Raw genomic sequence first — 14008 nt, forward strand, 5'->3', positions numbered from 1 at the left:
TGGCACCAAGAACATCTAAAGAATACAATTTTCGCGAGATTATATCATTCTTTCCAAACATTTGGTGGAAAACAGGTTTTATTTATATTTAAAATATTTCTTTCTCGATAATTAATTTTGATGCTTACCATGCAAATAATAACACTGCCTGAAAACTGGTATTGAAAACTAACCACAAATTATACTGTGAACTCTTACTGCTTCAGCATGGTTATGAAATCCCTGTTGTGTTTCGTAAAGCAGTCAACAATTCTGAAGCCTCAAAATAAAGCTTTTAATTTCATGATAAAAATAAGCATCACATAGCTGGCACAGAAGTGTGCAGTTTGATGGCACACTTTCTACCATGCAAGTCAGTTGACCCCAACCATCTATGAGGGTCACTTCAAAAGAAATGCACAATTTTTTTTTTAATCCTTCTTTTATTCTACATGTTTGATAGTTTTACAGTGTGTGGATACATCGTTTAGGAACAATATTTTCATTTCTCCACAAAATTTCCATCCCTCTCAACTACCTTACGCCATTTTGGAATCAGCGCCTTTATACCGGCAGAGTGAATTTCTGGACCAACCTGTTGGAGCCACTATTTGGCAGCGTGCACAGGGGTATCATCATCTTCAAACCTTCTTCCACGAAGAGAGTTTTTCAGTTTCCCAAAGAGATGATAGTCACATGGAGCCAGGTCAAGACTGTAAGGTGGGTGTTTCAGTGTTGTCCATCCCAGTTTTGTGATCGCTTCCATGGTTTTTTTGACTGACATGTGGCTGTGCATTGTCGTGCAACAGCAAAACATTCTGCTTTTGCCGATGTGGTCGAACACAACTCAGTTGAGCTTGAAGTTTCTTCACTGTCGTCACATAAGCATCAGAATTTATGGTGGTTCCACTTGGCATGATGTCCACAAGCAATAGTCCTTCGGAATTGAAAAACATCTTAGCCATAACATTGCCAGCAGAATGTGTGGTTTTGAATTTTTTTTTCCTTGGGTGAATTTGCATGATGCCACTCCACTGTTCGTCTCTGGTGAAAAATGATGGAGCCATGTTTCATCACCTGTCACAATTCTTCCACGAAATTCATCTCCACCATTCTCGTACTGTTCCAGAAGTTCACTGGATACTGGATACTGTTTTTCTTGTTTCTTTGTGAACCACTGTCAGCATCCTGGGAAGCCACCTGGCACAAACCTTTTTTAACGCCAACACTTCCTGTATTTTGCAAACACTTCCTTCCCCTATCACAACGTAGCGTCACAATTCGTTCACTGTGATGAGTCTTGTCAGCAGTCACCAATTCATTAACTCTCTGCACATTGGAGTGTGTGCAGTGTGAGGCCTGCCGCTGCAAGGACAATCCTCAATATTGCCGTGCCCGCTTTCATCACGTAACCAGCTTGCCCACCAACTAACTATACTGTGATTGACAGCAGTATCTCCATATACCTTTTTCAACCTCTTGTGGATGTTTCCCACTGTCTCGTTTTCACAGCACAGGAATTCTATGACAGCACATTGCTTCTGACAAACATCAAGTGTAGCAGCCATCTTTAACACATGCTGTAACGGTGCCACTCACAGGAACAGGTTGAACTAGGTTTGAACACAAGCGGAAGGGCTGTATCTACACACTGTAAAACTTTCACACATGCAGAATGAAAACTGTATTTTTACAAAAATAGTGTGCATTTCTTTTGGAGTGACCCTCGTATAAAAATGGTATCATACATGACAATATTAGTTCGTGCACCCCATGAATTCAATATTGGAGTAGACATGTTATCAGCAACATATGGTTTTAAAATGTTCAAGATATGTTTTCTAAATTGAATCATTCAATTTTCTGGACTTGGAGCAAGTCGGGTAAATATTTTTAACGAGTCGTTTGAATGACTTGTCTCTTCTATACTGAATGACCAAATTAATCGTTAGTTTCTTATAAGCACAGGATAACATAAGGCAACTATTTTCCAGATGCTGCAATGGAATACTTCACCATGTACAAATGCATTATTTTATGAGAGATTTGATAAATGTGGTAAATTTCCATGAGAGACTGGAATATTTTTGTTGCACATCTTCATGGTTGGTAAGTTGGATTGTCTTAGAAACATAAGAAGAATTTCAACCTGTACAACAAACAGTTCATTGCCGACAGCTGTCTGAATCAGTTAACTGTCAATGCTGCGATCCAAAATGGAGGAAACCGAGTTTTGTACTGTTACTAAACACTTTCATTTGAATGATTGGACTGGCACACAAATCAAACCAGAATCAGACGAAGTTCACGTGGACTCTGCACCATCACAGAAGACTATTTACTTTTGGATTAATGAATCTAATCGTGGTCGGACAAGCACCCAAGACGGAGTGTGCTCCAGCCATCAAACTGAGTTCACCACGAAGGAAATCACTCACAAAATTCATGATATTGTAATACAAGACCGCCAAATAAAAATTCATGAGACTGCTGAGGCTGTAGGCATCACAACTGAGTGGGTGCATAAGATCCTGCATGGAGAAGTGGCTGTGAAGAAGCTGTGTGCGAGGTGTGTGCCATTATCAGTCACAGTCTACCAAAAGTGCAAGCAGCACAATATTTCAACACAGTGTCTGATAATGTTTAATTGCAATCTGAAAGACATTTTGTGCTGATTTGTAACTGTTGATGAAACATGGATCCAGTATTACACACCAGAGTCACAATGTATGTCAAAACAATGGACAAAGGCTGGTGAAAGCGAAGCAAAGAAGGCAAAGACCATTTTCAGCTGGTAAGGTGATAGCCACTGTTATTTTTTGAGATTCCTCAAGAATAATCCTCTAAGATTACTAGGAAAAAGGCAGAACCATAACATGACCCTATTACGCTTTATTTCTGGATCATCTGAAACTTGCTTTGGCTGAAAAAAGGCCCGAGTTGGCACAAGTCCACGAATTGGGCTTCGAATTAGCTCCTTGTCCACCCTATGTGTTAAACTTAACCCCAAGTGACTCCATTCTGTCCCTTAACTTGGAACTTTTCATCGAACAAGGAAGTGATTATGTTGTTGTTGTTGTTTTTGTTGTTGTTGTGGTCTTCAGTCCTGAGACTGGTTTGATGCAGCTCTCCATGCTACTCTATCCTGTCCAAGCTTCTGCATCTCCCAGTACCTACTGCAGCCTACATCCTTCTGAATCTGCTTAGTGTATTCATCTCTTGGTCTCCCTCTATGATTTTTACCCTCCATGCTGCCCTCCAATACTAAATTGGTAATCCCTCAATGTCTCAGAACATGTCCTACCAACCGATCCCTTCTTCTAGTCAAGTTGTGCCACAAGCTCCTCTTGTCCCCAATTCTATTCAATACCTCCTCATTAGTTATGTGATCTACCCATCTGATCTACAGCATTGTTGTGTAGCACCCATTTCGAAAGCTTCTATTCTCTTCTTGTCTAAGCTATTTATCGTCCATGTTTCACTTCCATATGTGGCTACACTCCATACAAATACTTTCAGAAATGACTTCCTGACATTTAAATCTGTATTCGATGTTAAAAAATTTCTCTTCTTCAGAAACGCTTTCCTTGCCATTGCCAGTCTACATTTTATATCCTCTCTACTTCGACCGTCATCAGTTATTTTGCTCCCCAAATAGCAAAACTCCTTTACTACTTTAAGTGTCTCATTTCCTAGTCTAATTCCCTCAGCATCACCCGATTTAATTCGACTACATTCCATTATCCTCGTTTTGCTTTTGTTGATGTTCATCTTATATCCTCCTTTCAAGACACTGTCCATTCCGTTCAACTGCTCTTCCAGGTCCTTTGCTGTCTCTGACAGAATTACAATGTCATCGGCAAACCTCAAGGTTTTTATTTCTTCTCCATGGATTTTAATACCTACTCTGAATTTTTCTTTTGTTTCCTTTACTGCTTGCTCAATATACAGATTGAATAACATCGGGGAGAGGCTACAACCCTGTCTTACTCCCTTCCCAACCACTGCTTCCCTTTCATGTCCCTCGACTCTTATAACTGCCATCTGGTTTCTGTACATATTGTAAATAGCCTTTCGCTCCCTGTATTTTACCCCTGCCACCTTTAGAATTTGAAAGAGAGTATTCCAGTCAACAATGTCAAAAGCTTTCTCTAAGTCTACAAATGCTAGAAACGTAGGTTTGCCTTTCCTTAATCTTTCTTCTAAGATAAGTCGTAAGGTCAGTATTGCCTCACGTGTTCTAGTATTTCTACGGAATCCAAACTGATCTTCCCCGAGGTCGGCTTCTACTAGTTTTTCCATTCGTCTGTAAAGAATTCGTGTTAGTATTTTGCAGCTGTGGCTTATTAAACTGATTGTTCGGTAATTTTCACATCTGTCAACACCTGCTTTCTTTGGGATTGGAATTATTATATTCTTCTTGAAGTCTGACGGTATTTCGCCTGTTTCATACATCTTGCTCACCAGATGGTAGAGTTTTGTCAGGACTGGCTCTCCCAAGGCCGTCAGTAGTTCCAATGGAATGTTGTCTACTCCGGGGGCCTTGTTTCGACTCAGGTCTTTCAGTGCTCTGTCAAACTCTTCACGCAGTATCGTATCTCCCATTTCATCTTCATCTACATCCTCTTCCATTTCCATAATATTGTCCTCAAGTACATCGCCCTTGTATAGACCCTCCATATACTCCTTCCACCTTTCTGCTTTCCCTTCCCTGCTTAGAACTGGGTTTCCATCTGAGCTCTTGATGTTCATAGAAGTGGTTCTCTTATCTCCAAAGGTCTCTTTAATTTTCCTGTAGGCAGTATCTATCTTACCCCTATTGAGATAAGCCTCTACATCCTTACATTTGTCCTCTAACCATCCCTGCTTAGCCATTTTGCACTTCCTGTCGATCTCATTTTTGAGACGTTTGTATTCCTTTTTACCTGCTTCATTTACTGCATTTTTATATTTTCTCCTTTCATCAATTAAATTCAATATTTCTTCTGTTACCCAGGGATTTCTACTAGCCCTCGTCTTTTTACCTACTTGATCCTCTGCTGCCTTCACTACTTCATCCCTCAAAGCTACCCATTCTTCTTCTACTGTATTTCTTTCCTCCATTCCTGCCAATTGCTCCCTTATGCTCTCCCTGAAACTCTGTACAACCTCTGGTTCTTTCTGTTTATCCAGGTCCCATCTCCTTAAATTCCCACCTTTTTGCAGTTTCTTCAGTTTTAATCTACAGGTCATAACCAACAGATTGTGGTCAGAGTCCACATCTGCCCCTGGAAATGTCTTACAATTTAAAACCTGGTTCCTAAATCTCTGTCTTACCATTATATAATCTATCTGATACCTTTTAGTATCTCCAGGGTTCTTCCATGTATACAACCTTCTATCATGATTCTTAAACCAAGTGTTAGCTATGATTAAGTTGTGCTCTGTGCAAAATTCTACCAGGCGGCTCCCTCTTTCATTTCTTAGCCCCAATCCATATTCACCTACTACGTTTCCTTCTCTCCCTTTTCCTACACTCTAATTCCAGTCACCCATGACTATAAAATTTTCGTCTCCCTTCACTATCTGAATAATTTCTTTTATTTCATCATACATTTCTTCAATTTCTTCGTCATCTGCAGAGCTAGTTGGCATATAAACTTGTACTACTGTAGTAGGTGTGGGCTTCGTATCTATCTTGGCCACAATAATGCGTTCACTATGCTGCTTGTAGTAGCTTACCCGCATTCCTATTTTCCTATTCATTATTAAACCTACTCCTGCATTACCCCTATTTGACTTCGTGTTTATAACCCTGTAGTCACCTGACCAGACGTCTTGTTCCTCCTGCCACCGAACTTCACTAGTTCCCACTATATCTAACTTTAACCTATCCATTTCCCTTTTTAAATTTTCTAACCTACCTGCCCGATTAAGGGATCTGACATTCCACGCTCCGATCCATAGGACGCCAGTTTTCTTTCTCCTGATAACGACATCCTCTTGAGTAGTCCCCGCCCGGAGATCCGAATGGGGGACTATTTTACCTCCGGAATATTTTACCCAAGAGGACGCCATCATCATTTAATCATACAGTAAAGCTGCATGCCCTCAGGAAAAATTACGGCCGTAGTTTCCCCTTGCTTTCAGCCGTTCGCAGTACCAGCACAGCAATGCCGTTTTGGTTATTGTTACAAGGCCAGATCAGTCAATCATCCAGACTGTTGCCCTTGCTACTACTGAAAAGGCTGCTGCCCCTCTTCAGGAACCACACATTTGTCTGGCCTCTCAACAGATACCCCTCCGTTGTGGTTGTACCTACGGTACGGCCATCTGTATCGCTGAGGCACGCAAGCCTCCCCACCAACGGCAAGGTCCATGGTTCATGGGGGGGGGGGGGGGGTTCTCCATAGGTGTCTTTAATTTTCCTGTAGACATTATCTATCTTACCCCTAGTGAGATAAGCCTCTACATCCTTACATTTGTCCTCCAGCCATCCCTGCTTATATTGCAATCAACAAGTATTTGAAGAGTTCAACGGAAACTATTTTTTCCAGTGGGATGAAAAAGCTAGTGGATAGCTGGACCAAAGTGCGTATCTCTCAAAGGAGACTATATAAAGAAATAAGGTGAGCTGTTTACAAATGAAACATTTTTTCCTTGCCCTTTTCCCAAACTCACCAGACCACTCATTCGTATACTACCAACTACAATAAATCTCACTTTCCTCCCTTATGCGATAAAGTGCTTCAAATGCTAATCTACACAGCAGTCTTACTTGGATTTTTTTTCCCCAGAAATGAGGCTGAAGATTTTAATTCTTTACTAATCTAAGTCAATGGAGAATTTTATTTGTGTACCTTGTTATTATTTTGTATTGATTTACATACCTTATTAACCATTCTATTCCTACCAATTTCAATGCAGAAAAAATTTCAACGCAAAAAAAATTGAAAGTAAACGAAAAGCACAGAATGTTTTGGGGGACTGAACCTGGGCCCCCTAGTTCCAGCCAGTTGCCTTGATCACTACACCAGCACCACTTTAGTTGAACAGTGTTTATCTTACGAGTACATAAACAGCAATCGAAAAAGTTTCTTTCCTCAATTTCTAGGAAAACACACATTTGTAGCCACCATATACAATAAAAAATGCTCAATTTTCGATTATCTAATGATTCCACCAGTTTTGAGTCAACTGTGCATCATGAACTTTAGAGATGTTTTTCTTAAAAATGAGAGGGCAGGAGGGGGTTGCTGAGCTAAAATAGCTTACAAGGAGAGGACGCATACTCTTCATCGCCGAATTTGTCCAAATTTATGGTACATGTAGGGCATAGTGAGACTAAGTACCCCAAGTGGAAACTCCAGATCGCCAAGTGTTTAGGAAATAAAAGGAATTTTGATACAGATCTATCACCATGTACACCTTATCAATTGCCCCTGTGACAATGTGTGTGGCTCAGTGGTAAGAGATTGGATTCGCATTGAAAGGGTCACAGGACCGACTGCCTGATGCCAAATATTTTTGTGCTTCTTGGCAATTCGTATACCACTGACATACCAAATAACCTACTCTATTAATTTATATAAGCACAAAAAGCATAGGCATAGGATGAAATACAGGACTGCAAACATTTAAAAAGGGTGTACAGTTTGGAAGGTAGGAGACGAGATACTGGCAGAAGTAAAGCTGTGAGGACCGGGTGTGAGTCGTGCTTCGGTAGCTCAGATGGTAGAGCACTTGCCAGCGAAAGGCAAAGGTCCCAAGTTCGAGGCTCAGTCAGGCACACAGTTTTAATCTGCCAGGAAGTTTCATTTAAAAAGGGATTCTAGATAACTCATACACAGGAACAGCGTTTATTAAATCGATACTTTCATTCTTTTGCAACTGATCAATTACATTTACTGGGGTGATATTCATCAAAGAAACAGGGGAAGCAATAATATTTACAGCATCTTGTGCACGTTATGAACACCATATTTTTGTGATGACATGGTTTTTTTTTTAATGTCTCCAAAGAAAAAGAAACTTTAATGCCATTCTGAAAACAGCTTCCTTCATCGCACAGTCCAGCAGTGAACCACACGTGACGCAGCATGTCGCTGAATATGTGGGAAGGTAGCTGGTGAAACAGCAAACCACGAGTAACGCACCATGTCGCTGAATATGTGCGAGGATAGCTGGTGATGTATAATGGAATGTAGTTCAATGCAAGCTTCTCGGGAAGTGATTTCTTCTTCTTCCTCAATGAGGTAAGTGCATTTTTGACATTTTTTATTAGATTTTTTACCTGACGATAAAAATACACATCACAGGGTTGCACTAATGGCTTACATTTGGAGGGAATTACTTTGATACTGCACATTGGCAATCTGTCTTCATTTTGGAACAGCTTTGTCTTGTATTTGTGGATTCATTTGTCCTCCACACGAGACAATCAATATAAGACATTTCTTCTGTTGCACGTAGGGCTTCATCTCATCAGTTACATATTTTTTGTACAAGTCTGTCAGCAGTTTACCAGATTTTGAAGAAGGAGCACAAAAGTATTTGCCGCTGGGCAGAAGTGAACCCGCGACCCTCTCAGTATGAATCCGTTCTCTTACCACTGAGCCGAACACTACTTCCTGAACAAATTGTCACAGGGATAATTGATAAGGTGAACATGGTGATAGATCTGTATCAAAATTCCTTATATTTCCTAAACACTTGGGCATCTGAAGTTCTCACTTGGGGCACTTCATGTCTCACCACACTTTACATGTACCACGAATTTGGGCAAATTCGGAATTTGGGCAAATTCGGAATTTGGGCAAATTCGGAATTTGGGCAAATTCGGAATTTGGGCAAATTCGGAATTTGGGCAAATTCGGAATTTGGTAATGACAAGTAGGCATCCTGTCCTTGTTGGTCTTTCATTTTAGGTTGTATACAAACAACCTGCCAAATATGAGTAGCATTGGTTTGGCCACGTCTGAGGCCATCCTCTTGTTAGAAAGCTGATTCAAAATAATTTCTAAAAACTTCAAAGTCTAGGGTATAATGAATTTTACAACACATGATTACAAATGGTAGATCTGGTATAACCCAACTTATATCTGGCACTTGAGATTTTATGACTAGTCTGTTTTATTGGTTGTTTTTGCTAGTTGTGGTTGAGATAATGTTAACATTTTTATGATTTACTTCTTTCATGAAACAGTATAACTAATGTAACTTTTCAAGAATTAAATTACTTGAATCACCTCATATTTTATTAATTTTTGAACATTTTGAAAAAACAGTTTTGTTTTCAATGTAATAAGAGTTGAGAAATCTGTACACAAATCCTTTTGTTACATAAGAGAAGATTCAGACATTTGTGGTATATGTTTACATAGACAGTTTTTGGGATTTTACAATTAGCTGTTTATGTAATCTCATTTCTCAATGAAGTTAACAGCTCATGTAAAATTGCAGATTGAGTTTTAGATAAAATCTAAGAAAAAACAGATAGATGCAGCAGCACAAAATGAATGTACAGAAGATTATCACACTGTGTATCACTGTCCTTGTACGTACAGTGGTAGTAACTCAGTCACATCTTTATGATTCTGGCTAGTTTTCATCAAACCAGTCACTACGGCCACGCAAATTTTCAAAAGTGGTCACAAGTATTTCAATACTAAAACAGCTGTTGCAACAATTAACAGGAAACAATGGAAGATACACTCATGTAGGAGGGATTATGGCAGATGTACATAGACTCCTATTTAATCCTATTTACACTTTTACATGGCATACACTACTTCGAAAGTCATGCAATTTTCAACTCTGGCATTCCTGTCAAAACTCTTTATTCTTGCTACTAAAGTTTTATGTAATTTCGATATGGAATTACAATTCTGACAAACTGCAGTGTATTACTATCATAACTTTTTATTACAAAAAACTTTTGTGAAGAGTATTTGATAAGTTGATATTCTAATAATGCTTTTCAGAATGAGATTTTCACTCTGCAGCGGAGTGTGTGCTGATTTGAAACTTCCAGGCAAATTAAAACTGCGTGCCGGACCGCGACTCAAACTCGGGACCTTTGCCTTTCGCGGGCAAGTGCTCTACCATCTAAGCTACCCAAGCACGACTCACGCCCTGTCCTCACCGCTTTACTTCTGCCATTACCTCGTCTCCTACCTTCCGAACTTTACAGAAGCTCTCCTACTTTTGTTATAATGTGTTTTGTTGCAATGCCTCTCTAGCATCCAGGAAAGTAAAAGTTATGAAGATGTGAACTGAAAGTAATGCACATATGGGCATAGTACGAACAGTAAAAAGGAATGAGTTCCCAGTATCAAATTAATAATTGAGTCATAAAGAGAGCTTGTAATAATAACAGCAACTACACCCAAATGCAATGAAATTCATGAATATTTGCGAGATCACAGAAACTACTGCCTTTCAGCATTCATACTGTAAAATCTTATGAGTAATGAAGAACTGCATAAATTTACAGCTTCTTGTCTACTGTCTACATGTTGTTGAAACACTTGAAGCAATTGAACAATGTAAACAAAGAATCAGAAGTCAGGCTGTTATTTAAAAGGAGTATTTCTGTACCTTTGTGGTTGATCCTGAAACAGAAACTGATGTTCTGCTGGTAGCCTGAGGAATAATACCACTACCTGGTGGAATTCGTAATGAGGGACCATCCCCACGCTCTACATCTCTTGATGGACCTACACCTGCAAGTGACAATCACAATGATAACCTAAATTTTTAAAAATGCAACATATCACAACAACTTGAGAATACAATGAACTTACAATGTGCAGTTTTAAAATGTTTTACAATATGAATGCCTTAGAAATGAGAAAGAAAAAGAAAAACAAAGAATGTTTTAGAAAATGAAAGATTAAAGCAATAACGCTGAAGCCAACCAAAGTGTTCTTGATGTCCTGAGAAAAGAGAACATGCATAATGCATGGTGCACTGAAAGTTACATGTAACTTTTAATTTCACTAATTGTTGAACAATAGTTCACTTAACAACTGCTATAAAATTTCTTAATACCATCATTCAATTACACTACAAATTTAATAGGTAACGCTAGTGCAAAGGCCTGCCATTTTGACAGTTTAAAAAAGCAACATAATTTCACTAGTACTGACAGTGAGTAACACACACACACACACACACACACACACACACACACACACACACACACACACACTACCAACAACAAAACCAATCTCACTAAGTAATATTGAATGTGTTATCAGAAAAAATGCCTCCAATTAGTCAGACACTGCAATGTGAATAATACTTCATTTTATCAACCCAGCTACCAACAAATACAATATTTTTGGAAGTTAGAATTACCAATATGCAGCAACCATTCACAAAATCATGTTTTATTTATTCACTTTTGCAAATCGATTTCAACTGATTAACAGCTATCATTGGTGCTTACAACTAATATGTGCCCTGAGTATTAATACTGCCTTAAGCAGCACTTTATGTTTGATCTCTGCTTAACACAGTATTACTACTCAGGGCATATATTGGTTGAAAGCACCAATGATGGATGTTAATCAGTTGAAATCGATTTGCAAAAGTGAATAAATAAAACATGATTTTGCATCTGGTTGCTGTATATTGGTAATTTTATGGTTTACGGTCGTTGCACAACTTGAGAACCACATGGAGCCCACCATTCATTTTTGGAAGTGTCGTGGTGGTGGTGATATAGGAATGATGATCACCAATGGCAGAAGCTTTATCATAATGACTAGGAAAGTATTTATGTTCAGTGCAACCGATAATGACAACAATTGACTTGATGGAGAAATTAAAAACACTTTTGCAATATGATGAATCTTTAGAAGTGTTGGTAAAAGTTTACCACACATCATAAATCACACTCTACATTATTAAATACATGAACCAATGTATTAAAGAAAGCTTTGGGCAATTAAATTGAGGTTAATGATAATCTAAGAAGGTTGTGAAATATGATGACTTGGTATAGTTACCACAGAGAATCATTGTAAAGTCTGGGATACACAAACTGCTATTATGTTTTCTTCTAGAATGGCTATGCATTAAATCCACAACCATCAGCGAAGTCAGATACTGATGAAGTATCTTTCAGAAACTTGTGGGAAGTTAAGGGCTTACATTAAATCACTGAATGATTCACATTGATCTATTCCATCTCTTAATAACAGTCAGAAGGAGAGGTGGCTAAACAGATGAAGAAAGAAAGGTCTTACTACAAAAAAACATCATATAAAAATGTACTGCCTGACCACTACACTAACTCACAAATTGGTGACAATGAAATAAGCACTTTCAGTATTGAAAAATTAACTGGCACTAAACCAAACAAAAGTGAAAGGCCCTGATGGAATCCCTAGGAGACTACACACTGAATTCACTGAGGAAGTGGTTGCTTCTGTAGTTAATATCAAGAGAGAATATCTAGTGTAGTGAAAAAGTTCACTATGGTATGGGTGGGGAAGTCACTCCTGTTCATTAAATTGCAGAAATAAAGAATGCACAGAATTGTAGACCAATATACTTGTAATATTGATGTGTTACAGGATCCTAGAGCAAATTCTATTATCTAACATTACGATACTGCTGAAAGAAAAAAAGCTTTTCTTTAAGTTTCTTGCAACCAAGAGAGAGTTCTAAGAACTTTTGATTGAGAAAACACAGTACTTTTCAGGACACTTAAAGTATCAAAAACTAACACTGAGAAGTAATACAAATGTTAATGTTCCTAAAACAGACAAGCATATATTACAGGCCTGCTCATCAGCAGCCTTACGTTAGATTGTTCTTTTTGTTCTGAATGGCATCTTTCTTTTTTTGAACATAAACACACAATGGCTACTCACAACAAGGAGAAAGAAGCCACCAGTATAAAAGTACACGATCTGTGGTGAATTTATGCTGTCTGTAAAATTGTTTAACATCTAGCGCAAGTATATAAATGAAACTAATGTGAATTCAGTAGCATGAAAGGCAAATATAAAATAGGTTTCATTACTGCCACATATATATGCATGACCCTTTCTAGAACTCTACCAGCAAATCTATCCTGGGTTATTAAGCCAGTGTCCTGATTAAGTAGGCCTGGTGGCAATAAGAAGAAAGACACAATTTAGTAGATCCCAATATTTAAGCACAATAGAAAAGTCAAGTAAGTTCAATGGGATGATTGGTAGTAAGGCAACACTCTTTTAGTGAAATCCTGCATTTTTGCAGACTGCTGTTGGTTGTACTTCAAGTTATTTTTTCAACACTCCATATTCAAATAAAATAAGTGTCATTGTTTGTCTCCACCAAGCATTGAACAATAGCTTACACAGTATGTATGTGGACAGAAATGTAAAATTGAGCCAATTCAGTTGCTTTTTGTAGTCTGGTGATGATTTTTCTTGAGATTAAAAATTATTTTTCACCCACAAAGGAAAAAGCAACCATGCTGACATGAACATAAGTCATATTTAAACATGAAAAATTTTTTAAAGTAGTTTGATTAACTCTTAAATATTACAGTTTAAACCCAAACTTGAGGAACTAGCCAAGTATTCCATAATTTTTATGATATTTCTGGCTAATTATTTCCTTGTTAACACAAAATTCTAAATTCTCAATAAAAGGAAATGGAGTACCTGTAAATTACTGCAGTTTAGTTATTACCAACTCTGATAGTCTTAATTTAGTTTTAGTTACAACAGACTATGTCTTAACTAAAACTGAATTAGGACTATTTTGTTGTGAAACCCCTTTCTTGAAATGATTTTTACCACATCCCTGTTTGTCTGATACCTGATGATTGTCACAGAAGACTGTGGAGGTGACCACGTACCAATGCAAAACTTTGGTACGCAGTCCAATGGATTCAGCAACGAGTTGGGGTGGTCATGAACAGATGTCCAACACCTACCATTGCCATCAACGGTAATTTGAGGACTGTGCAGTTGTGGGCAAAATCCTCCCAACCTGCTGTCAACACTTCCGCAATTAGTTTGTCTTTTAAGATGTGGCAGTGTAGGAG

At 38.4% G+C, this 14008-nt stretch overlaps 1 protein-coding gene across 6 annotated transcripts in view; it reads right to left on the reverse strand.

Annotated features, from left to right (window-relative positions):
• Positions 1–14008, reverse strand: part of LOC126188174 (E3 ubiquitin-protein ligase RNF19A-like) — a 359822-nt gene that overhangs the window by 109616 nt on the left and 236198 nt on the right. For all 6 annotated transcript variants that reach the window (XM_049929728.1, XM_049929719.1, XM_049929692.1 and 3 more), the window contains one exon: positions 10558–10682. In XM_049929728.1, coding sequence (XP_049785685.1) covers positions 10558–10682 — 125 coding nt within the window. The remainder of the gene's footprint in view (positions 1–10557; positions 10683–14008) is intronic.

The sequence above is a fragment of the Schistocerca cancellata genome, chromosome 1 (genome assembly GCF_023864275.1).
Source record: "Schistocerca cancellata isolate TAMUIC-IGC-003103 chromosome 1, iqSchCanc2.1, whole genome shotgun sequence".
In the NCBI taxonomy this organism is placed as follows: domain Eukaryota; kingdom Metazoa; phylum Arthropoda; class Insecta; order Orthoptera; family Acrididae; genus Schistocerca; species Schistocerca cancellata.